Below are 22143 nucleotides of genomic sequence, written 5' to 3' on the forward strand. Positions count from 1 at the left end.
ACACTCCTCTGCGACACATTATCTACAAGGGCTGGACAAATGCTAACAACTCTCTCATATCATAAACCATAAACATGACGTTGAAGCATTCAACTCAAATTGTCGTTCATTGTCTACTCAGTACGACAAGGATGGCTTGAATCAAAAGTCTCGTTTCTGAGCTTTAACACCGGGATATTCCGGCGGAGCCACCATCGATCGTGCATGTATCGAGGTGGCAAAGCCCCACGTCTCAGCTCTCTCGAACGTGCAGAATATGACGCTAAGGATGACCGCGTGACGCCCAACCCCGCAAGCAAATCCAGTGTACGCCCTTTGGGGTCTTATTTTGCGGGGATAAATTCCATGGTAGACCCACAGTCTATCCGAGAGTCATTGCGTACTGCTTATCAGAGCCTCGGATCGTTATCATCGATCCGAGCACCCGAGCCGAGGGTTGATCACGTATCCGATCCCTGCCATCCGAGCCACCCTTGCAATCCAAGCACGAACTTGTGGAAGGTGGTCGAGTCTCTTAGGACGAACACAAATCACACTAACGACTATGCAATAGACAAGCTATTGGTCTCGAGCTGTTCGGCGATGCCTCCTACGATCTACTAGTATCAAGTCCGGCAAACGCGACCGGACCTCTCAGACAGCTTGAACGGTCGCGAATAGAACGACAACGTTTCAAAAGAGAACAAAACCAGTGGATATCATAGACGACGTAAATCCCCGCGAATCTATACACATGCTATGCTACACGCCCCTCTCATCCCACCCCGCCCCCGCCCCCGTCCCCGTATCCAAAATACTATGATACTCCTGCCTCCCAATCTGCTCCACAATGGACAGAAACTCATACGACGAGATCCCAATATTATCCAACAGCTCCATATTACTCGTATTAGGCGTCGGAGCCGACGGCGACGACCAAAACGGGTCCATCGGTTCTCCTCCACTCCCTGGATCATGCGGCACTGGAGCATACACGGGGGGCGGCGGCGGTAGGGGCGCGGCAGTGGACGTAGACGCTTTTCTCGCCGCTCCGCCTCCCATCGCACAAAACGTGTCCTCCTCCGAGCCAGTCCCAGCCCCAGTCCCAGCTTCCTCGAACCCCTCCGCCCAACAAACAGAGACATGCTGCGGGGGCGGCGGGGGCGGCGGCGGTGGTGGTGGGAGATGTAAAACCTGCTGCTCAGGCGTATTACACAGCGTAAGCGTCGACAGTCCGCGCCGCTCAATACGCGCAGCCAGCTCCCCGAATAATCCCTCCAGGTAGACCAGCTCCTTGCTCCGATTCTCGGCGAGTCGGTTGCCCTTGCTGGCCATCTCGTCGAGGATGGAGTGGGCGTTCTCGATGCCCCTTGTGCCGTATTCGTTGGGATCAAGCGGAAAGAGCGCCTGCGCCATGGCGAGGTGGATGGCGGCGCTGTAGGTGAATTCGAGGTCGTAGGGGAGGAAGACCTCTACCACAGCCACAGAGTTAGTCACTTCTGTTCTGTTTTCGCACAGTGCTAGGATGGGTGGGGATGGTTTACCGAGGGGACTATCCTCGTCCGAGAGGATCTGGAGCGTCTTAGCGGCGGATTTGATCCCCGTCGCGATGAGGGTTTTTGTAGGCGCCAGGAACGTTTGCCAGTCTTCGTCGACTTCGTTGAGGGTGTCGAGGCGTTCTTTGAGGACGGAGAGGAGGAGGGGGCGGGTCGCCACAATGACGCACTGCCGTCTGAATTTAGCATCCCGCTGGGATGCGCCTGGGCTGGTGGGTGGTTTCTGAGAGACAAACCTGGTGATACAACAACGTGATATGCCTCGTCCCCCTGGGCATCGTATCAATCGAGTTCTGGAACTTCCGGTAGATGATCTTCTCGATCTCGCGCGCATGACCCGCAAGCGTCTGCAAGATGGATTTCGTTTTATCGAGGAACGTGCCCAGCTGTGTCTTCTGGGTTTTGTAGATCGCTGGATGCGTCGAGTCAGTTGCCATAACTTTATCATCATGAGTCATGAGTCAAGACCGAGGACGTACTGGTAAGGATAAAAGACAGCAGATGCGATAGCCGCACCTGCAGACACAGCGTCGCGTCGCGTTGCGAACACGCACTCGGCGAGTCCAGCACGGTGGTGATGTCGCTGTCGCGCGTCAACATCGGGACGCCCAGCGAGCACGAGAAGTGTCGGTCCATGGTGTATAGCGTCCACCACAGGTTGCGACACCGTTCTACCGTCTCGATCCCGATCTCCTCCTCGGGTAACTGGGTATGTAGGCCTTCCAGCTGCGCGATGCGGATGGCTTGGCCGAGCTGCGGTGTTTATTTGTAAGATGGAGGTTGCCACTATAGGATACTGGCGACGCGAAGCACTTACGTAGACATGAGCGGACTCGCGATGGTCAACGGAGTAGAGATACAGTCCGGCCAGGGCCAAAACCTCGATCGCCATCAGGCTATCCTTCCAGATAGAGGCGTGGTCCGGCATTAGGGCCATCGCACGGACGAAGAACTTTGCGCCGGGCGGCTCGTTCGTGCACTTGGAGCGGGTGGAGAGAAAGGCGTTTCCGAAGGACAAGACGAGGAGGAACTGCACGAACCACAACCGAGACTCGGAGACTTTATCGGCAGCATTTCCGTGATAGAAGTCTTGGAGATGCTCAACGAATGTGGCTTCGTCCAGGAAGCGATAGCTTTGTCCGAGATGGAATTTAACGGTGTTGAAGAGGTAGAGCGCGTGGTCGATGGACGGTAGGCCACTGATGTCGGGTGCGTCGTCGGGGGAACAGGACTTCCAACGGAGGGTATAGATGTCTTCATCTGAGAAGTTGGGGGCACTGTAGGGAGCGTCGAGGTTGAGCTTCTCGGCCATTAGAAGTGTGAGCCTGGCAGTGAAGGACCAGGTTGATGAGGGTGCCAGCCACACTGTGCGAGCCTCCGTCAGCTGAGTTTGACAGGCAGAGAGTACGACAACTCACCCCAGTTACGCTTGTTCTTTTGCGTGTTTTTGATGGTCCTGGATGGAAGCGAAAATGGACTGGTCCAGATGCTGCGTGCCCCGTCGACTGGTGGGATGGACGATACAGCTGGCCGTTGCGCCCCTACGCATTGTACTGCATGATCAAGGTGCTGAGCAGCAAGAGTTGGGGGGACAGGCATGTCACCCGGACAATCATCATGCTCGTCTGAGATGAAAGCGAGGCTGGCACGTCGCTTGGCTCCTGTGTGCTTGCTGTAAGTTATTGCACGATGCGTTAGGACAGAGAAGGGCGCATTACCAATTGCATGGCTGTGTATTTCGAGGGGACTGGTATGACTGGGCTGAGTAGTCACTATCTTATTGCCGCCTTCAACAAACTGGCAGGTAACCAGGCGTCGCTGGCAGTTTCCACAGGGCTGGTTCCCTGAGCACTTGATCTTACTCTGCCGGCATGGGATGCATCTGTCTCGGCATTTAGTGGGGGAGTCTGACTGGGGGAGCTGAGGGGGGCTGTGGGTCCTTACGCATTGGCAGTTCTTCGGAACTTGCGGCGCTCAGTCCCAGCCTCGGCGGTCATAGTATTGTCACTACTGTTGATTGAATAGAAAACTCACGGACTTGGCTGGGAGAAAATGGCATGATCAAGGGATAAAGAAGACAGATGGCAAAACCGAGAGAGAAGCCGGGGGGTTGGGAATTTGCGGGGTTGACCGGGGGTGGCTACTTCTTCCCCGCAGATGGCCTTAGTTGGAACTTAGCTTTGGCTTAGGGTTAGTCTAGTCGGCTTAGTGGGGATCCGAGCAGTTCCGCCCGCTCAACAATTCTCGTGGACAGTTCCCCTTTGAGCAAGTCTCGTGAGAACCACCCCAAACTCTATTATTGAATACGAATAAGATTAGAATTTTGATGGCAAATAAGAAATATATGGTCTTCTATTGGCTTGTGCATTGATTATCTAGCGAACAACACTCCTAAGCGACATCGAACTCAATGGTTCCCCATTCCTCAAAAGTACATGTCCACCGCCCGGGCTTATCCATTGGCATTGCCTTGAGACAACTACCGGGGAGAATCACCTGCCCAGCTTGGAACTCGATATTGTACGCTGCCAGTCGGTTCACCAACCACGCCACTGCTGACAGGGGGTTGCCCAGCACATTGCCAGTGTTTCCATCCATCACTTCCCGACCGTTGAATTTCAAAGTCCCCCGCACGTCACGTAGGTTCTTCAAGTCTGTAAGCTTCCGGGGGCAACCTCCAAGAATAACATTCGCAGTCGAGCCGTTATCAGCCAAGGTGTCGGGCAGGTCGATCGCCCAGTTCTGAACACGCGAGTCGATGATCTCGATGGCGGGAATAGCGTAGTCAATCGCGTTGATCACATCGGCCACCGTCACGTTCGGGCCGCGGAGGGAGCTGCGCAGCACAAAGGCCGGTTCCAGCTCCACGTAAGGCTTGATATATTGGTTGAGGTGAAGGGTCGTGCTCTCGTAGGCAAAAGTGCTGGCGAGGAGGAATCCGTAGTCTGGATGGTCGAGGCCAAATGCGTCCTGCATGACCTTGGCGATGTTCCCAAGCTTGTATCCAACCAGGCGGTCTCCGTTCTTGACGGCATGCTCAACATTCAGCCGTTGCACCTCGAAGCCCGAGTCCGCATCGAGGGAGGGCCACGTCTTGCTAGGTGCTGTGATGGGAGCGCGGTTGTCGCGGGCGGTGCGCAGGGCGAGCGCCACTTCTTGTAATTCATTGGTCTGCATGGTGTGTATGTGTATAGGGTCGAATGGTAGATCGGGAAAAAATGTGAAGGAGTCAAGGGGACGCAACGCGCTGAATCCTTTTTCGTTGATGTGGTGCAGAGTATGCAGAGTACCGGGTAGCTATCATGGGCTTCTTATAGGGATTCTCCATTAAACAGCAGCCCTACGAGGAATGAGTGGTAGCATACAGTACAGACAGGAGGCCCAACCCTCGGCTTCTTGAGCCGTAGAGCAAGGCCATAACCGCGATCCGATCCGACCGCGGACAGACCCGAGAGTAGGGGATGGCGTTGATCCAAATAATACCTGTTACGGTTACGCTCTGAATCAGCAAACATGACTGAGCGCGGAGTACACGATGATCTTTGGTCTAGGCGTCCATGATTATAGGATTCGCTGCCACGTGGTATTCACGGGGTCTAGCGGGCGAGTACTCTAAATTGTAAGAAATACTTCATTCTAGACTTGGGTGGCTGTCCCCCACTAACTTTTGATAAAATCAGGATTACTACGGTCCATTGACTCTATCGCAGCCAGCGAATTAGGATAGAGCGATCGAGCAGAGAATGGCCTGTATGTACATACAGTACCTGTCAAAGTCCGCACGACATCCGCACCACAGCCAGGTCATGTGACTCCTCTTCCATCCAGCTTCCTTATCAGTGCTCCAGCCCAGCAGCATCTGAGCGCACAGGTCGGCCAAGCTTCAGTTTCAGTTCAAGGTTCTCATCTCCATAGCCTCTTTTGGGACAGAGAATCCGAACTGGAAATGCCGCTCCCGCACATGATCTCGGTTAGCTCCTTCGTTCGTATCCGAGTGGGAGCCTCGCTCCGACAGCGGCACTGCAGTGCCTTCATTTGCCGAGAAAGGCTTAGTTCTCACTTGCCAAGCCAGCCACAGTCCTGAAGGGCCAACATGATTATTATTTGCCAAAAGATATTCTTCCGATCACGAATTATGAGTACATATCTAACAGACGAATGGGGGTTTATAATTGTGTGAGCAACAAGACAAGTTTCCTCTGACCTTGATGGCAGAGCGTGCAAACAGCTACCATCGACAACGCTTAGCTTGACGCCAACAAAAGCTGTCTACATATGACAGTTCTCGGAGTCGTTGAAAGGAGACTCAAAAAATGTGTGGAGTTGGTGTGGACAGGTTGCAGCCTATGAAAATTAGTTGTGACATGGAAAGTGTTATCAACGGGCCTTGCAAATCTTTTCATGAAGTTGATGGCTTATGTGATAGGGGCATGGAAAGAGGACGAAGGCGGTGAGAGAGACTTGGAGGCCTCAGGCTCTCACATTACGATTGTCCCATCACTGCGACGTCCTCAATCCTAGACTGCGTTGGTGAATAGCAGCAGAAGGTTGCAGTCATTGCAAGGCGGCCTGTCGCAGTCATGCCCAATGGTTTGAAAGAGCCGGGGGCGAAGTCTTGAAGTGATGGTGTTGGCCGAGTACTGAGTGGAGGCCGATCTCATGGTCGGAGACAGCTCTGTCTGTTCAAGAAAGTACCAGTCTTTCAGAACAACGTGCATAAACTCAGTCCCGAGTAGACCAAACTCCGCTACCGGTGGTACACATGCTGACAGTCGCCGAACGATCGAGATCTAAATTTGGAATCAATGAGCAGTTGCGAATCGTGGGGTGATATATCGGCAAAGCCGATCGAAGGTGACCGCCGCTGCGTGTGAGGTCTCGGTTTCGCGCAGGGCCCTTGCAAAGCCGTTCCGGAGGGTCTGGGCCTCAGCACGCGCGCACAGAGCATTTGCATATCCTCATGATGTTCGATAAATCGGCGAGCTAATCGAACCTGGTTTGGTTGCTTTTTGTTGGGAGAAAACATACAGGGACGCATACGACAGTAGATGAAGATGAGATTGTGGCCGAGCGTCTATCCTGTGGTAGGATTGAAAAGGACCCAGCAATGCCGTAACTCTAATCGGTTATTGACATGTTGCTGTATCAAAACCCCGGGTGGCGCACTTCCATTGAGAGGATATGAGCCTACCTAGGTACATGGTAAGATAGACATATTTGAGAAGCTCCACCCTCCATGTGTGCGTATGCGTCTGTTGCTTTTCTAATGGACAGTTTTTGCTCGCACGAGTCATAATGAGATTCTCAAAAGGACCTGTCACTTCTGCTTGCTTGCAGACGCGATGTCAATAGTAAGAAGAGGTTTCATGCTTTACCCTGCGGTTTTGACATGGCTGAATCATAACATCCAGATTCTTTATAACGTGCCTGGGTTGAGCACGATTTAGTGACAGTCTTCTGGAAGATACCATGACAAATGGATTAAAGGATGAGTTGGAACTAGACTGAGTTGACGCCAAAATCCAAGTTTATCATAGATCTGAAGTGGGGTAAAAGGAGATGTATGTTGTTGGATTGACATGTATGTATAATTAAGGATATCTCGACGGTTGGTATCTTATCGACTTGGGCTTGAAAAAGCGAAGCCGCGCAGGCATTTCAACGTTCTTTAAGCAAGTAGTACAAGAACAACCTACAGTTGCAAAGTAGTCAACATATACTAGCTGTCAGGATGCCGCACAAATGAAATTACCCTTGCGGCTGAGTGAGAAGAGCGCGCCATACCGCCTGATCCTGTTATCCATAGATACTGAGTCTGCGGTCACTAAAGGCTCTGGGGCTGAACCGAGAATATGTGGAATGATGTTGGCAATATATGCATGGTCAAGCAGAGAAGGAATCGAGGGGGGCCGAAGCGGAAGAGCGAATAACATAAACAGGGTTGTGATGTAAACCAGAACCCGTGCGGGTACAGTTTGCATCGGTCGCCATACCACTGCTTCCAGCAGCCCTGTTGAAGGTCGGCTTCCATCATCATTTACCTGGGTGCAAAAGAGAGCGGTAGCCTAGTCATGCTGCCGTTCGATCCGAGAGCTTGGCTCCTGCGCCCCACTCGGTTCCTTGTTCAGCCCTGTAGGGCTGAATGAGACCCCATCCTGAGCAAATTCTTAGCTAAAACCAGTACAGGTTCTCAGTCGTCGCTAGACCTGCCTGATATTAAACCCACAAGGCACTCATTACATCTGGAATCCTCACGTTGCGGTTACCTTCTTGCTCGTCCCACGCTCGTCCTCAGCCCTATCGCCCACATCACTAAAATGCCGAGCATGCTGATGAAAGATTAAGTCTTGCATCAATACATATGTGTGTTCGTTTTCTCTTCCTCTTTCTCGCGGAGTGCAATAGGTCCTTGTGTTCTCAGGACTTTCATGGAGGATATTCTCAAAAGCCCTGGTCTGGTGGGGTAATACTGAAAGCGACAGATTACGACTGCAGACCCGCCCTCCACAACATATGGAGAATATGAGCTATGGACATTCGCACTGGGGACCTTGGTCGTTGTCCGCAAACACTAATAAATCAGGAATTGCTCCCAGCTTAATGTCTAAGTTCACAGATCCCTATGCAGCACTCGCAACAAGTCGTGCAATGGGAACACCGCCCAATGACACACCTCCATCACAATGCGGTACTTTGCTCCCCAAATCATCTGTGCCATGATTGGCTTTGGCCTGCTGGGCTCGGCCAAGGGATTGGATGAAGGGCTCATTGCCACCACCGTGGATCTCCCCTCCTTTATCCGGGAATTCGGGCTCCATGCCGGTGATTTGAGTGCAGCAGAGCAAGCCAACCGGTTGTCAAACATTACGTCAATGGTGAACCTTGGCTGTCTGCCCGGGGCGGTTCTAGCTTTTCTTCTGAGCGATAGCATCAGTCCACTAAGGACGATGCGACAATTATGCTTGCTGTGGATTGTGGGCGTGGTGCTGGTGATTTCATCCGCGGGTAACTATGGACAGCTCATTGCTGGCCGCTTCATTGTGGGATTAGGAATTGGCCAGGCGGGCATCATCGGTCCCATCTATCTCGCCGAAACTTCACCCACCGCGTGGAGGGGATTGTTGGTAGGCATATATGCTTCTTCGGAGTATGTGGGTGTTTTAATTGGAGTGAGTCCGAATGACCTTTTCCCCAGTGGTATTCATTCCCCACTAATACAAGTGGTAGTATTTTGCCGGCTATGGCGCATCACTTCATATGTCTAACGCTAACAATCGGCAATGGATCATTCCTCAATCAAGTCAGATCATGATGGCCGGGCTCATACTGATTGTTTCCTTGGGTTGTGTTGAAAGTCCACGTTACCTGTGCCAAAAGCAGCGCAACGCCGAGGCTATGCGAGCCCTGAGTCGCCTGCGGACACTCCCCGAAGACAGCCCGGAGATTCAGGACGAATTCCAGTCTATGCGGCGCCAGACATCGTCCAATTCGGATAAGAAACGCGGTCGGTCGCTTCTCACCTCATGGAAGCTTCTCTTTGGTGATACGGTTAACCGCAAACGACTCCTGTTCCTTCTCTCTGCTCAGCTCCTCAGTCAATGGTCCGGCACCAACGCAATCACAAGCATGTCTCCCTTCCATTCCATCTGTCACTCTAGCTTACCTTCAATGACATCCAGCCTACGCTCCCAAATTCTTCGCCCTTCTCGGCATGACTGGTTCCTCCGAAAAGCTCTTCAAGACCGCGATTTTCGGCGCCGTCAAACTCGCGTCGGCATTGCTCTGCGCTGTTCTCTTTCTCGATCGCTTCGGTCGCAAACGCTGCCTGATGCTCGGAATCACATTGCAGGTCCTAGCCTTGCTATACATGGCCATATACTTCACTGCTTTGCCGACAGGATCAAATGAAAGTCCCTCCGCCCACCGCGCAGCCATCGCAGCCATCGCCGCAACCTACATTACAGGCGTCGGGTACGCCTTTGGCTGGAACTCGATTCAGTATCTGATCAACGCAGAGATCCTACCCACGGCGGTGCGCACGCTGGGCACGAGCCTGCTGATGTGTGTGCACTATGCCAATCGATTCGCGCTAACCAAGGTATGCAATCTGTGCCCTAGTACAAAACCTTTCGATCGTGCTTCTATGGTTTCGATAATTTAAAGCAAGGCCAACAAGCAACTTGGAACCTTCTAACCGAGCCACTAGGCTGTCCCGACGATGATGCTCGCAGATGCACTGCAGCCCAAAGGAACGTTTTGGTTCTTCTTCGTCGTAGCATTGCTGGGCTTTGGGTGGGGGTTGGTCCTCTTGCCAGAGACGTCGGGTAGGAAGTTGGAGGAAACGAGTCGGTTGATCTCTTGATTCTGCCAAAAATTTTTTGACTTGTTGGATGTGATATCGCATACAAACATGTGTTGAGCCAATGGTTCTAGTTCCTGTGCATTAAGTCCGTCAACGCCCTCTGTCTTCCAATCTTTGAACAGGTTAGCTGTCTTCGAGTCTTTGTCATTAGTCTAATCGCGCTCGTATAGATAGATATCCGGCAGCTGAGGCAACGTCGAAACGGTTCCAGGCTTGAGGCTCTTGTAACCCCTTCAAGAAAGCTGATAACCATGACCTAGCCGGCACAGATCTTTTCTTACTTTCTTACCTCATGGGAACTTTCAGTCATGATCGTTGAAAATTCACTTTTATCCTCGACCAGGAGATTCCAAAAGTTACATTCAATATCATGTGCGATTGTAGGAATACTCGATTAACAAGCAAAAGAAATAGAAATACTCACACCCGAGAAGCATGCATATTGCCCGTCTCAGAAGTACGACACATCTACGAATCACAACACGATCCCTGGATTGTTTACCTAAGCGAGAATTATGTCCCTGTGCGAGGTAGGAAGGCAGAAACTGAAATGAACTGGGTAAGAAGATTTGACTTTTTTCAAACTTTCCAGCCTTGAAGGCTGAGTGTTTCTAAACATCATACTCCGAGAGCTCGATGGGACTGAAGCTGACCGAAGCCCTAAGCCGTTCTTGTGTACTCTCAGCTTTATATGACTACTTCCATAATAGTATCATCACGTGACATCCCGGGGCAACTACGTATAAAAGTCCAGCCAGGATTGGCGGAACTCTCCTGGCTCTTCATCCTCTATCCCCTGCAACGAAAGAAAGTCGCCCCTCCCATTAGAGTATCACAAGTCGATCTGGTAGCTTATTGACCAATGGTTTTCGACTACTTAGTTGTTTGGACAGAGCTCCAGGTCCCATCTGGATTGGAGCTTCATGCTGAACAGTGGGCTGGATATTTCCAACCAGTAATCCACGCCCCAGGCCACATTCAATCGGACTGGGCAAGAGTCCGGGAACGTTCAGATATAGTAATGCTGGCATCATGCAAGTCTTAAAATTGAAATGATCTTTGTTACGAAGATTGATATACTAATACATATCTATTTAGTATGGCATACTGCTGGGGAGTTCAGAGACTTCACCGCTTCGCCCTGTGCCCAACTCTACAGGGAGAATCTTGCAAGTGTTGGAATCATACCAGTCTCCTCCCGTGAGACTGTTAATGGAAGTGGCTACTGGTTTGACTGTATGCAGCGATCATTCGTTCAGCTATTTTGGGTGTACTTTCCAGCGCCTGTAACCGAAGACCAAAGAGCCCAGGTTCAGAAGCTAAGAGGTCTTGCGACCCCAGCTCCAGCACCTGGTGCGTCGCGTCAGTACGAGCTGCAAAGATCCCCTCCAAAACAATTATGGGTTGCTCAGACAGAATCCTGGCATGGCCAAGAAGTTCAGCTGCTTTTATGGCCACATTTCTGGAAAAATGAAGAGGCAGCAGAGTGGCGACTTCTGCCAGCTAACCACTACGAGACAATTATGGAAAGGTTCACTGAGGCTCTTGAGAAGGTCGACCCTAAAGAATGGAAAGAAGAATTCTATCGCTTTCAGAAACTGCCTCGTCTGTGAATTTTGGTGCGTTGTTCGCTTCCTCTTCGTGTATATAGCATGATACGCACTGTGGAGAAGATATCAAAGCGATCTGGTCCCAATACTGAGGAACTCTTTTCTCTAAGAATAGGGCTCTTTCAAGTGCTTTCAGCCTTGACTGAGACTAGTTTTGCAACGCCTGGATCAAAATCTCCACCTCTGATCAGCGCTCGTAGTCCATCGTGTCTGCTGAAAGTACCAGTAGCCCACGCTGAACCAGACATATGTGTCAGGATTGCGGCGAGTGAGCTGTTTGTTGGTCTCTTTCTTCAACAAGTCCTCATCGTCTTCAGCTGCTCCAGGAATTTGATCTGCACGATATCTGAGAGCTTTGGCCTGATTGGCCCATGCATCTTCAAACATGTATTACCAAAACCGAGGTTTATCTAGCCGCATGCTTTGTAGACTTACACCATGGGTCAGGGGTACAATAATTCCCAAGTACGAGATGAAAGAGCTCATGATAGAGAGTTGCACTCCGAGGGAGGACATTCATGGTGGACAAGCGTGCTCGAGGATTGCGATTCCCAAGTACTGCACGTGCGTCTCGATTGGTGAAGCTTTTCGGGCACAAAGTGATTGTTTTCGCTTTGGTTTCTTTTGTGTCGCTCCCATGTTATACTGTGAGGCGGTGCAGTAGGTGTGGGGCGCGAAGGAGAGACTGAAGAGATATTTTCAGAATCATCCGCCCAATATGGCACATTATTCGTCTTTACCCTGCTGCGAGTTTCCTTATATCTCTCCAAGAGTATTTCCAATAGCTCGGAGCTTCCTGAATCGCCACGGGGGAGGAACTTCCATCCGGCTCTTCTCTCATGACGTTCTCTTGCTTTCTGAATCCCAAGCCGCGTCTATAGGTGAAAGATCCGTGAGCCACCCATCATTGCAGTATAAATGTGGTGTCGCTTTTGACCAAGTGCCGTCGAGAAATTTTTCACTTTATTTAAAGATTCTTTGACTCGATGAGCAGTCTTGTTCGGGGAAGTGGGTAGTTGAGTGATACTTCTTACTTTGTACAAGAGTTGGTCCTTTTCGCCCTCAACTTCGATTCTGAAGTAAACCTCGAGGTAGCTTTTTGCGATTTTGTTCTCCGCAGCCTTTTTATTTCTCGCATCGGCAAGAGCCTGCAGGCCGGCATTGACCAGCTATTTGGCCTCAGACAGGTAGGTATCGAGCGGCTCTCGGAGATATTGGCCACAACTGCCTGGTTCGTTTGCATCCGCTTTGACCACAAATAGCGACTCAATCGTGGTATCGGCGGAGAGTGCTGGGACGAAAAAAAAAACCCACAAGACGAGTAATCGGATATGCATGTTTCTTGAGTCAAGTAACGTCAAGCCCAGAAAAAGTCAACACAGTAAGTAGCTTAGAGCTCTGTTCATGGTATGCGCTCGAAGAATCCTTATGTATGTGCTTGAAAACACTGGATCCTGGTATCTTGATAAACGGACCTTCCCCCTCCCTCTCCCTACAAAGGTCTATGTGGATATGGGGCATGCTCAAAATACCCCTAAAGGCATCCCACTAGACTCACAGTCCAAAAGCGAGGGCTTGGTTCGACATTCCTATCTTACCGAGGCGCTATGTGGAAACAGTGTCGGAGATTAGCTACTGGTGACTAGCTGAGTAGTCCCATAGATTGTCACCGAAGATATCGCCAGGGTCTTGGCATTAATCGACAATGCGTGATATTGTTAGCATTGTAGAATTGAGTCAGAGGCATGGCCTTTAATGATATTCAGGCACCAGGTGGCACCTGAACTTTTCATTGCCCTAATTGATTGATGGACGGAGCGGACCGCCAGGAATAATGAGCCGGCCAATTGGGGTCCAATCATCGGTGAACTCTGCGTCCGAGCTAGCTTCCTGGAATGAGCTTTGTAAGAGGCTTGTAAGATTCAATTTCCGGTATTGCCGGTGTAGGATCAGGACTTTCTCTCCCGTCATCATTCTAGATATGAATGGTACACAATAGTGGCAATGTTTCGGTCGCCCCATTGGCTTGGGCTGCCTGCTCTAGACAATATGTGACGATTTAAGAGATGGTCTTGAACTGTACGATACACAATTGGTCGATCGCAAATCATACGGCCCTGCTCGTCTGATGTCTCCATGATACTGTGCGATTGGCTTTACACGATCTGATGTGAGATCGCCTGTACTCCCGTTGAGCAGTCGATCGCAAAGCCCTGGAAGGCTATCCCCACTTGTCCTTTTTGACTCTCATCAAAGTCTACGGCCATGCTTGTCAAAGTCAATCCATTGTCGGCCTTTCAAAATGTAAGGCACATGCGCTCACAGCTACCAGACAATTTTCAGGTGATGTATTGTCAATGCGGAGATCTTATGGGGGGTGAGGGAGGGAAAAGCTTTGATTTTTTTAAAACATATTCTCAACTCAAATTTGAAGACCACCTTTCTATCCTTCTCTCACAGGAAAGTGCATCGATACTTGCATCGTGCACAAGCCTTTCAGAGCACAGCTCCATACAATCCCCTTTCATTATTGCGGAGTGTTACAATGTGCACAAACGATCCTGCTCGACACGCAGCTCACTTCCACTGTATAGCTCCATGGAGCTTGAAAGTTCCGGGCAGTCCTGGCTTCGACGAAGCACCTACATAGCAAACCACACACAGGCGGCCTCAATTAGGTCAAAGGGACATGAATTGGACTTGATTGATCCTTCTCAACATCACTCAACAACTTCTCTAAGAGCAACCATCGAATCAGGCCCTCAACAGCATTCGTACCTATATGTACATCAATCATGATACAAGTACCGCATCGCGCAGATCCTTAACCCTCAAAGCCACCCAATTCATTTCCCGACCCTCAGCATTTACTCAGAGACCACAGCCGACGCCTCGACCTCAACAAGAAACGCCGGATCGCCCAAAGCAGGAACTGGGACCAACACGCTGGGCGGAAACGGATGAGAATACCCCTCGAATATCAGCTCTCTCGCCTCTCGCAGCGGACCGAACTTCTCCGGGTTGTAGTCGACGATATAGTACCGAAGTCGCGTGATGATGGGTTGTGTGGACGAGCCGACGGAGTCCAGGCAGGCCTTAAGGTTCTGGAAGGCTTGCTGGACTTGCTCGTCGTATGTGGCAGGGATGGTTCCGTCTGGCTTCATGCCGACCTGGCCGGCGATCTCGATGGTTTTGTGGGGGCCTTCGATGAGAAGGACGTGCGAGTATTTGCCTTGGGGGCTGTGGATGGAGGGGGGTGCGATTGCTTTCACGGTTGGTGGCATTGTTGCGGTGGGTTGGAGTATAGTCTGTTGGGGATTGTGATCAGGGTTGGTTGGGATTATGCTTGATGAACTGTACCCAGTGCTAAAGCTTTTAAGTAGACATGCGAGCAAGGGCTCTCCCCTCTTTGGATAACTACCCGCTACCCCCTCCCCCGCTGACTAGCATTCCCGATAGTCAATCTCGGTCCGGGAGCGGAACTCGGGAGCGGGACTCGGGAACCGGTTCAATATCCGTGTATAATATGCTGTATTACATCCGCGTACAACAGCCTGTAACAGTCACTGCGAAATTCAAATGCGGAGAAATGGGAGTGATCTGTGCATCTCCGTGCATGTTGAATAACTGATGCCGGTGGATACTTTTCCTAATTCGGTTTGCTTTTCCACTACGCATGCATGGACCATGTTTCTTTGAGTATAAAGTTAAAGGTTCATGGGGGTGCTTTATAAGCAAATTAGACGACCATTTGATTGATTCTATTCTCATTCTACCGCAATAACTTGCATTCCTATATCCTAGCTCACATCCATTTTGGTGCTGCCCGCCAGAATCAACAAGCCTGCCTCATTCAGCCATGCTCCCGACACACACTCCACCTTTCAACCTCTCTTAGCCGCGAAGGGGCAATGGCTACTTAGGCAATATTCTCTAGGTCGGCCCTATTTCAAGACAAGTCCCATATTTCCAGCGTCCATTCAAGCTGGGTCACCATATTTAGCAACGAAGATGACGTGGAAAAGCTCATCCCCGCCGGCTTTTTCGTCTGGAAAGGACACCTCACTAGTACATTAGTAAATCGACCACGCGATAAAACTGACCACCGAAGGAGAGTTTCGGATCAGGGAGAACCGTAGACGCGAAGACTGTGGATGTTTCTACTTCCCCCATACTCAAAAGTCACCGATACGCCACAGACTCACAGCGTGAGGTTCTATGTAGGATTTATTTTCCTTGTCACACAATGTTGGTAGATAGATCCTGACTCCCAGAGGCCATTCAAAGACTGGCAGGGTGTATCTGAAGCAGATTTCGACCATACTGCATGCGATCAGACCTGTGTTTAGACGACTTTAGCGACAAGCAAAACGACAAGCCTAAATCTACAGAAGAATAAATAAATAAATATACCCACGCAGTATCACTCCACAGGTATCTACTGCTGAGAGACAGAACTCAACCACCAACCGAGCTCAACCCCCAACTTCCCCGGCTGGTCATACATGACCAAATGCCCAGCCCCATCAATCAGCACCACCTCCCTAGCATTCAGCCTTTCCTTCAACCGACCGGCCGTCTCAACCGGAATCCACCTATCCTCCTTCCCCCAGATAACCACCACGGGCATCTTCCTCCCAACTTCAGGATACCTCCCTTCCACCTCCTCCGTACTCCGACTATTGGCCTGCACCATCTGCCTAATAAACCCTCCCCTCCCTTCCTTCCCCCTGCAAATCCACGGAGCCTTCAACTCCTCCATCACCTCCCTACTCAATTCCCCAAACGCCGCATCACGGATATACGACTCCACGACCCCCTCAAACACCGGCCCCGTCAACGCATTAAACACCCCTTCATTCTCCGCCACAAGCTTGAAAAGTGGCTGTCCGAACGGCCCTAACGCCACCACGTTGATCAAACACAGACTCGCGTACTCAGCTCCATGCAAGAGGTGCGCCCGCAGGCTCATCAGCCCTCCGTGATCATGCGCGATAACATGTGGTCTTTTGCCTTGCTGCTTCCAGCCGTCCTGCTGGGCCCAGAAGTCGTAGAGCGCGGCGAAGACCTCCGATTGCTCCGCGAGGTCGGCATCTAGGGCGATTTCCTTGGTGATTCTGTGTTCTTGGGCTGGGAGGGGCGTGCCCAGTGGGCTGTCGCCGAAGCCGGGGTTGTCGAAGAGGTAGACTTGGAAGTTTCGAGAGAGGGTTTGCGCGTAGTTGTGCCAGACGCGTGAGGACCACGGGGTGCCGTGGATGAAGATTAGTGGGGGTGCGGTGGTTGCGCCGATGGAGGTCCAGCGAATATCGTAGCTATGGGTTGCGGTGGTGTGGTGGAAGGTTGAGGTGAGGTGGACTGGCGATGTGGCCATGTTTGAAGCTTGAGGGTTGAATGGCTCAGTAATTACGTGTGGGATGGAGGGGCGGGTGGGTTTATCTGGGGCAACCCAGAGATGTCTATGGTGGAACTTGGAAAATTGTAGCTAGGAGAGAAGTGCTGCAAGATAGGGTAATTGATTACCAAAAGGATTTGTTGCTCTTATAGCTCACTTGTTCGGACATCATCGGCTACAGACGCGGCACATATAAGTCAGCAGGGCTTAAGCATCAGTTATTGCCATTTTCGTTAGGGTGCATATTAACATACTACATCTGGCTCTTTTTGCGCCCGGGCTGGATGGTTGCTTACTCACTTCTTACTAAGCTTGTTTTTGGGTGCTTCAGTCCAGAGCATATGTTGTAGTCCATCTCGCACGTACTTGGATGCCAAATATTGTGGTAAGCTCACTTTCTTATACTGTTAGGACCTGCTTCGCCATACGTTCTTTGCAGAAATTTCATGTTTTTGTGGCTGAGAGAATCAATTAACAAGAATAGCAAGGCAAACCATCAAGTGGGCTGAATAGGGCAGGAAAGACAAAGCCAACATCATAACGATCTCCAGTCGACGCTGACTACTCTATTCCCATACTCAACCCATCACAGACCGCGTGAAGCCATATATCTCGACCCCGACATACCCCCAGGGATAGACTCTCCGAAGCTGAGGACAGCCTGCCCGTTCTCGTCTTCAACGCGTTGAAAGAATCTGCACTGACCGACCGCACATGTATAGAACAAGGCCCCCGGGCGAAGGCTTCGGTCATTGCGTCCCGCCACTTGGAGTCGACAAGAAAAGTTGCCGTCGCAATCGCAGGCCGGGTTCTCCGGGTGCACTCCACGCATGTCCGCGAAGCACGTAAAGGACCCACACTGGTCGCAGCGGTAGTAAGGGCGCCCGGCGTTTCCGTTCTCGTTGGTCTCCGATACGGTATAAAGAGTGGTGGGGGCGTCGCAGTCCCGGCAAAGGGGCGGGCGACGTCTCGGGGTCGCTGGTACAGTGGAGGTTATTCGCACGCTGGGGACGGTGCTGTGGCGACAAGAGGGGTAGTAGGTGGAGCGGCTGTACGACATCTTGACTCTTGAGTACTAGGAATTAGTGATGTGTCATGCAGTAGGTAGTCATTGAGCACTTTACAAGAAGAGAATACGGGGTTCTGGTCTGGAGAGAACCAGGACGAGCGAGCAGTTGAAAATCGATTACCGACGGCCTAGGAAAATTATCTGATTGCCTCAGGAGCAACAACGGATGAAAACACAACAAGACAGCTATTACAGGCAAGAATATTTTAGCTTATTCCAGTAACTTGAGAATCACATGCAACAAAGAACGAAACAGAAGACGAGGGAATGTCGGAGATTGGTTCCGGATGACGCCTTCATTGGTGAGAACCCAGTGGAGTTCTGTGCTTCCCCTTTTTCATGTTTCATCTTTGCTACTTCAAGATCTTCCTTCCTTTCGGCTTACTCCCACCAAATGCAAATCATTGTGGCCTTATTCCAAAGGAGGCCGAGATTATGGGCGTTATGATCCATGCTGGTCTCTGGCTCTAGTCCGTTTTTTACTTCGTAAGCTCTGAAAGCTGTAGGTGAATGCTCCCGGTATAAAGCCAGCACTGTTGCCTTGCGCGCCTGGACAGCATACCATATGGGTGTCTTTCCATCTGCATCCTCCAAGGTGATATCTGCCCCGGCGGAAAGAAGAAGTCGGGCCTGCTCAAGCCATCCATGACATCCCGCGTGCGATAAAGCCGTCACTGCGCCTTTCATTCTGTGATCAGGTCTGCTCCTTTTGAGATAAGGTAGCTCATTACTTCATTACAGCGATTGAAAGCAGCTATGACCATTGCGTCAGGAATGCTGGACTCTAGCTCGGGAAACCTATCCAGCACAGCCTCGGCCATTTCTCTGTGGCCATAGTAAGCTGCGCAGAAAAGAGACTGGTGACCGAAGATAGCCCAGAATGTCATATCAGGACGGTCTAGATTGAACTTGTACAAGGTACCGATGATATCTTCCTTTCTAGCCGCGTACATGCTTTTGTAGCCCGTGTATCTGTTGAAAGATGTGTGCTCGCCGAATAAGTATCTGTTGGTTCTTTTGGAGTAGAAGTAGTCCGGCACCCATTCATCGTAAGGAAGAGCGCCGGTGTCACACAGAAGGTTGAATATTTTCATGTTCCCAGCGGCGATTGCAATGTGCAAGGGATTTTTATCAAATTCGAGTAACCAGTCAAGAAAAGGCACATTTGCGACTAACATGTTAACCTTTTCCATGTCCCATTCCCATATAGCCTCTTCCAACTCATTTGCGATCTCACGTCTCATGGCAAAGTTCCCGACGTCTGGCTTTTGCAGAAGTGTTGGTATTACAGCACTCATGTTCACCGTTTTGAGGCTGTCAAAAATGGTTTTGCCATTATCATCCTTAATAGAGACATCTTCTCCTCTTTGAAGAAGTTCTTCGACAATGGGGTAATTATTGTTGAACGCGGCCAAGTGCAACAGCGGGAGACCCTGATGACCACGGCAATCGGATGCTATGCCTTGGTTGAGGAAGAACCGGACGACTTCGAGGTAGCCCTTCCTCACAGCTGTGAATATCGGGTGATACTGAGGAGAAGGCCAACCGAGTCTCTTGGCATCGAGCCCGTTGCTTGGGAATAGAGCTCCATTCCTGAGAAGCTTGTGAAGCGTGTTGACATTCCCACATAGCGTAGCCCAGTGAGATATATTCAATTGTAATGTGGTGGTCGTGAGATCTTGTTTTCCGCGTCCATAGAGTAGCGGTTCGAAAAGGCTATGCAGATAGCGGTTGGTGCGGGCCACGTTGTTGATGTCTGATTTATGGGTGAGATGCTCGCCAACGATGACAAGCAACTCCGGTGGTAACTGAAGCAGTGGCATTTTGAGCCGAGATCTGTCAAGGGGATGAGATTGGGGTGGCCTGAATAAGTTGCATAGATGGTCTTACCGTTGAAGAAACGATAAGGAAGGGAAGGAGGAATACAGCGAGCAAAGAAAGACAGACGGCTTACTCCCACGGTCAGTGGTGGTAGCCTGTGGAAGGGCGAAGAACGGAGGAAGAGAGAGATAGAGGAGCGAAAGTAGAGTGTAGTGGGAAAGGTGAGTGGAAGAAGAGGGAAGAGGAGATATTTATAAGACAGACCTACGCCTCCCATGGCTCGGACTTTTTGTCATGTATTCACCGGAGGCTACAAGATTATTCAAGATTAGCTTGGGACGCGATTTTTGTTGAAGTGAATGATTGTCAAAATCTGGCCTCCTTCACTATCCTTACGTGATGGCCACATTTCAGCTCCACCAAATTCACGTAAAGAAAATGTGATTACTTCTTATTGAAGTTAGTGACTTCTTCGATGTGAGAGTATTTGTGATATCTGAGCAGACTTTTGTGCTTGCAAGAGCAATATCGTTATCCAAGAGGTTCACAGTAGCTTCTTTGTAAGAGTTCTCAACAGCGCCTCCCTTTGACTTTCTTTTCGTGTTGCTACACGGGTTTGACTAATTTCAATAGAAATAGCAAGGTTAGGCAAACAAGTGGACTATACAGGATAAGAGAAAGTACCCCAACGGTGACTGCAGAAAATCCACTCAGGGTATTAGCGTTGGCGGTACTTGGCAAAGCATACAGGGGCTGCGCTTAGAGCGCTCCTCTTCTTTATCAAATGGCAATTAAGCTACATCAAAACATCATATACTTGACTACTATCAGATAATCGTAAGGGAATGAATGATCACGCTCGCTGAAGACAACAAGCCTTGATCCGATCGTTAGCAGGTTGGACTAATGACAAAAAAATATGGCACACCTTGCCCTCCAATGCCAAACTCACAACCCGGTCCTGCAGATTGGCGGTCAGATAGTCTTACTTTGCGAGTTAAGCCCGGAACTGTCAAAGGTGAACTTTGCGGTGATGATCTCGATTGACTTGATGACCCCGGCAGTATAACCTAATGGAATCATTGCCCAGACCTCGCGACTTGTGCCATGAAGTGGAAAACCGTACCTTGAGCTCATCCAGGCCAAGCCCAACCAGTTCGGCGAAGACACGCTCGCTCAGGGAATACTAAGTTTAGTGACTACACTATGTCTCTCAGGAAGTGAACTCGCATCAAAAGAATCCTTTATCACGCAAACAGTGCTACCAAAGAAAGATTGCTGTTCTCGCTTTGGACCAAATAAATGAGCCACATATAGTAATCCTAGCAATGTCGATGGCATTTCAAGATCGAGCTTAATGTGTTTCTTGACCAGACCACGAAATACTAACACTGGACCTACTATGATGGGCACTGTATATATGTGATGTGTACTAACCCTGGGTTCCAGCTGGAGGATCTGAATGCACCTCGGCAATGTACTATGTGATTTCTTTCGTTCTTGTACGCGCAATGCGATAGTCGGAAAGACTTATCCGGGGTATGAATACATTATGACTGCGAAGTCTCTCTATCCCGAATGGTCACAGAGTGTCGTGGTAGTCGTCCTTCGATGTCTGCTTTTGTCGGTCATATAACACATTTTCAAGCATTAATTCAACAACATCCGATGTGGTGTAATGGTCAACATCGCTGTCTCTCACACAGCAGCTCGGGGTTCGATTCCCCGCATCGGAATTCTTTTTTTACGCATCCTTGCTCCCTTATCAAGGCGATAAGGGCATCAAGTGGAGTCGGGAAGCTATCTTGACAATGCTGGCGACGGGCGGTGTGGCCTCTCACCAATGCCAGAGCAGGAGTCGGTCCTGAGCCCTACCTTATGAAGAAAGCCATGTCATGAGGTCGACTTTCTATCCTTTGTCTCTTGCTTATGACGCTGCGCCGACTTCATATACAGATGCCCTTTTAAGGAGCATGTACTGTACGAATCGCCTACCCGGTCGCTTCGCCGTCGTGCAGCTTCCATTCTTCGCAGGTGGATGAAACCGTGAACTGGGAGAAGTGTGCTCTAGGCTGCTTCTTTGTCACCGAGGCGATCCATGATTTGCGGTTCCAGTTTTCCAGTTTGGCGGTGTCAGTCAATATGGTTTTCCATAAAACGTCCAAAAAAATGGTATCCCGTCGTCCCCCTTATCTTATCACCCTCGCATGCTACAAGAGCCTGAGATGAGTGCAATTTCTGACTGATCACCTATAAGCTGATGCCATACCATGACTATCCAATTCTTCTCAGAGAAGATCTATAACAAGAGCTCAGTGTATCTCTATTTATTTCACTAAGGCTTACACAAAGTT

At 50.3% G+C, this 22143-nt stretch overlaps 8 protein-coding genes and 1 non-coding gene across 9 annotated transcripts; 3 read left to right on the forward strand and 6 right to left on the reverse strand.

Moving 5' to 3' along the window:
- Positions 1-741: 741 nt before the first annotated feature.
- On the reverse strand, positions 742-3532 carry BO97DRAFT_336053 (Zn(II)2Cys6 transcription factor; the record flags this gene model as incomplete). Its single annotated transcript, XM_025691448.1, has 9 exons — positions 742-1021; positions 1196-1451; positions 1524-1704; positions 1772-1947; positions 2015-2288; positions 2353-2900; positions 2954-3193; positions 3284-3417; positions 3480-3532. The coding sequence occupies 9 exons, from the start codon at positions 3530-3532 to the stop codon at positions 742-744; spliced, it is 2142 nt and encodes a 713-aa protein (XP_025555773.1).
- Positions 3533-3926: 394 nt separating this feature from the next.
- Positions 3927-4755, reverse strand: BO97DRAFT_456324 (2-keto-4-pentenoate hydratase; the record flags this gene model as incomplete). The annotated part of the gene is made up of 1 exon (XM_025699159.1): positions 3927-4755. The coding sequence occupies exon 1, from the start codon at positions 4710-4712 to the stop codon at positions 3927-3929; it is 786 nt and encodes a 261-aa protein (XP_025555774.1). The 5' UTR covers positions 4713-4755.
- Positions 4756-8218: 3463 nt separating this feature from the next.
- BO97DRAFT_456327 (general substrate transporter) lies at positions 8219-9897 on the forward strand (the record flags this gene model as incomplete). The annotated part of the gene is made up of 4 exons (XM_025699160.1): positions 8219-8704; positions 8763-9183; positions 9215-9633; positions 9742-9897. 4 exons carry the CDS (start codon positions 8219-8221, stop codon positions 9895-9897), a joined length of 1482 nt encoding a protein of 493 aa, XP_025555775.1.
- A 799-nt stretch (positions 9898-10696) lies between these two features.
- On the forward strand, positions 10697-11834 carry BO97DRAFT_139808 (uncharacterized protein). The gene is made up of 2 exons (XM_025690089.1): positions 10697-10931; positions 10996-11834. The coding sequence occupies exons 1-2, from the start codon at positions 10760-10762 to the stop codon at positions 11508-11510; spliced, it is 687 nt and encodes a 228-aa protein (XP_025555776.1). The 5' UTR covers positions 10697-10759; the 3' UTR covers positions 11511-11834.
- Positions 11835-14386: 2552 nt separating this feature from the next.
- Positions 14387-14782, reverse strand: BO97DRAFT_308214 (RidA family protein; the record flags this gene model as incomplete). The annotated part of the gene is made up of 1 exon (XM_025691181.1): positions 14387-14782. A coding segment is annotated over one exon (396 nt), but the record flags the coding sequence as incomplete, so codon positions are not given.
- A 1138-nt stretch (positions 14783-15920) lies between these two features.
- On the reverse strand, positions 15921-16947 carry BO97DRAFT_402992 (alpha/beta fold hydrolase). Its single transcript, XM_025694638.1, has one exon. It carries the CDS (start codon positions 16876-16878, stop codon positions 15946-15948), a length of 933 nt encoding a protein of 310 aa, XP_025555778.1. The 5' UTR covers positions 16879-16947; the 3' UTR covers positions 15921-15945.
- Positions 16948-17563: 616 nt separating this feature from the next.
- BO97DRAFT_309144 (uncharacterized protein) lies at positions 17564-17917 on the reverse strand (the record flags this gene model as incomplete). The annotated part of the gene is made up of 1 exon (XM_025691194.1): positions 17564-17917. A coding segment is annotated over one exon (354 nt), but the record flags the coding sequence as incomplete, so codon positions are not given.
- Positions 17918-18349: 432 nt separating this feature from the next.
- Positions 18350-19791, reverse strand: BO97DRAFT_420926 (ankyrin repeat domain-containing protein; the record flags this gene model as incomplete). The annotated part of the gene is made up of 2 exons (XM_025696690.1): positions 18350-18648; positions 18708-19791. The coding sequence occupies 2 exons, from the start codon at positions 19789-19791 to the stop codon at positions 18350-18352; spliced, it is 1383 nt and encodes a 460-aa protein (XP_025555780.1).
- Positions 19792-21453: 1662 nt separating this feature from the next.
- Positions 21454-21525, forward strand: BO97DRAFT_t47. The gene has a single exon. It is a non-coding gene; the product is annotated as a tRNA-Glu (tRNA).
- The last annotated feature ends 618 nt before the right edge of the window (positions 21526-22143 follow it).

This window comes from Aspergillus homomorphus, assembly GCF_003184865.1.
Source record: "Aspergillus homomorphus CBS 101889 unplaced genomic scaffold BO97scaffold_3, whole genome shotgun sequence".
Taxonomy (NCBI): Eukaryota; Fungi; Ascomycota; class Eurotiomycetes; order Eurotiales; family Aspergillaceae; genus Aspergillus; species Aspergillus homomorphus.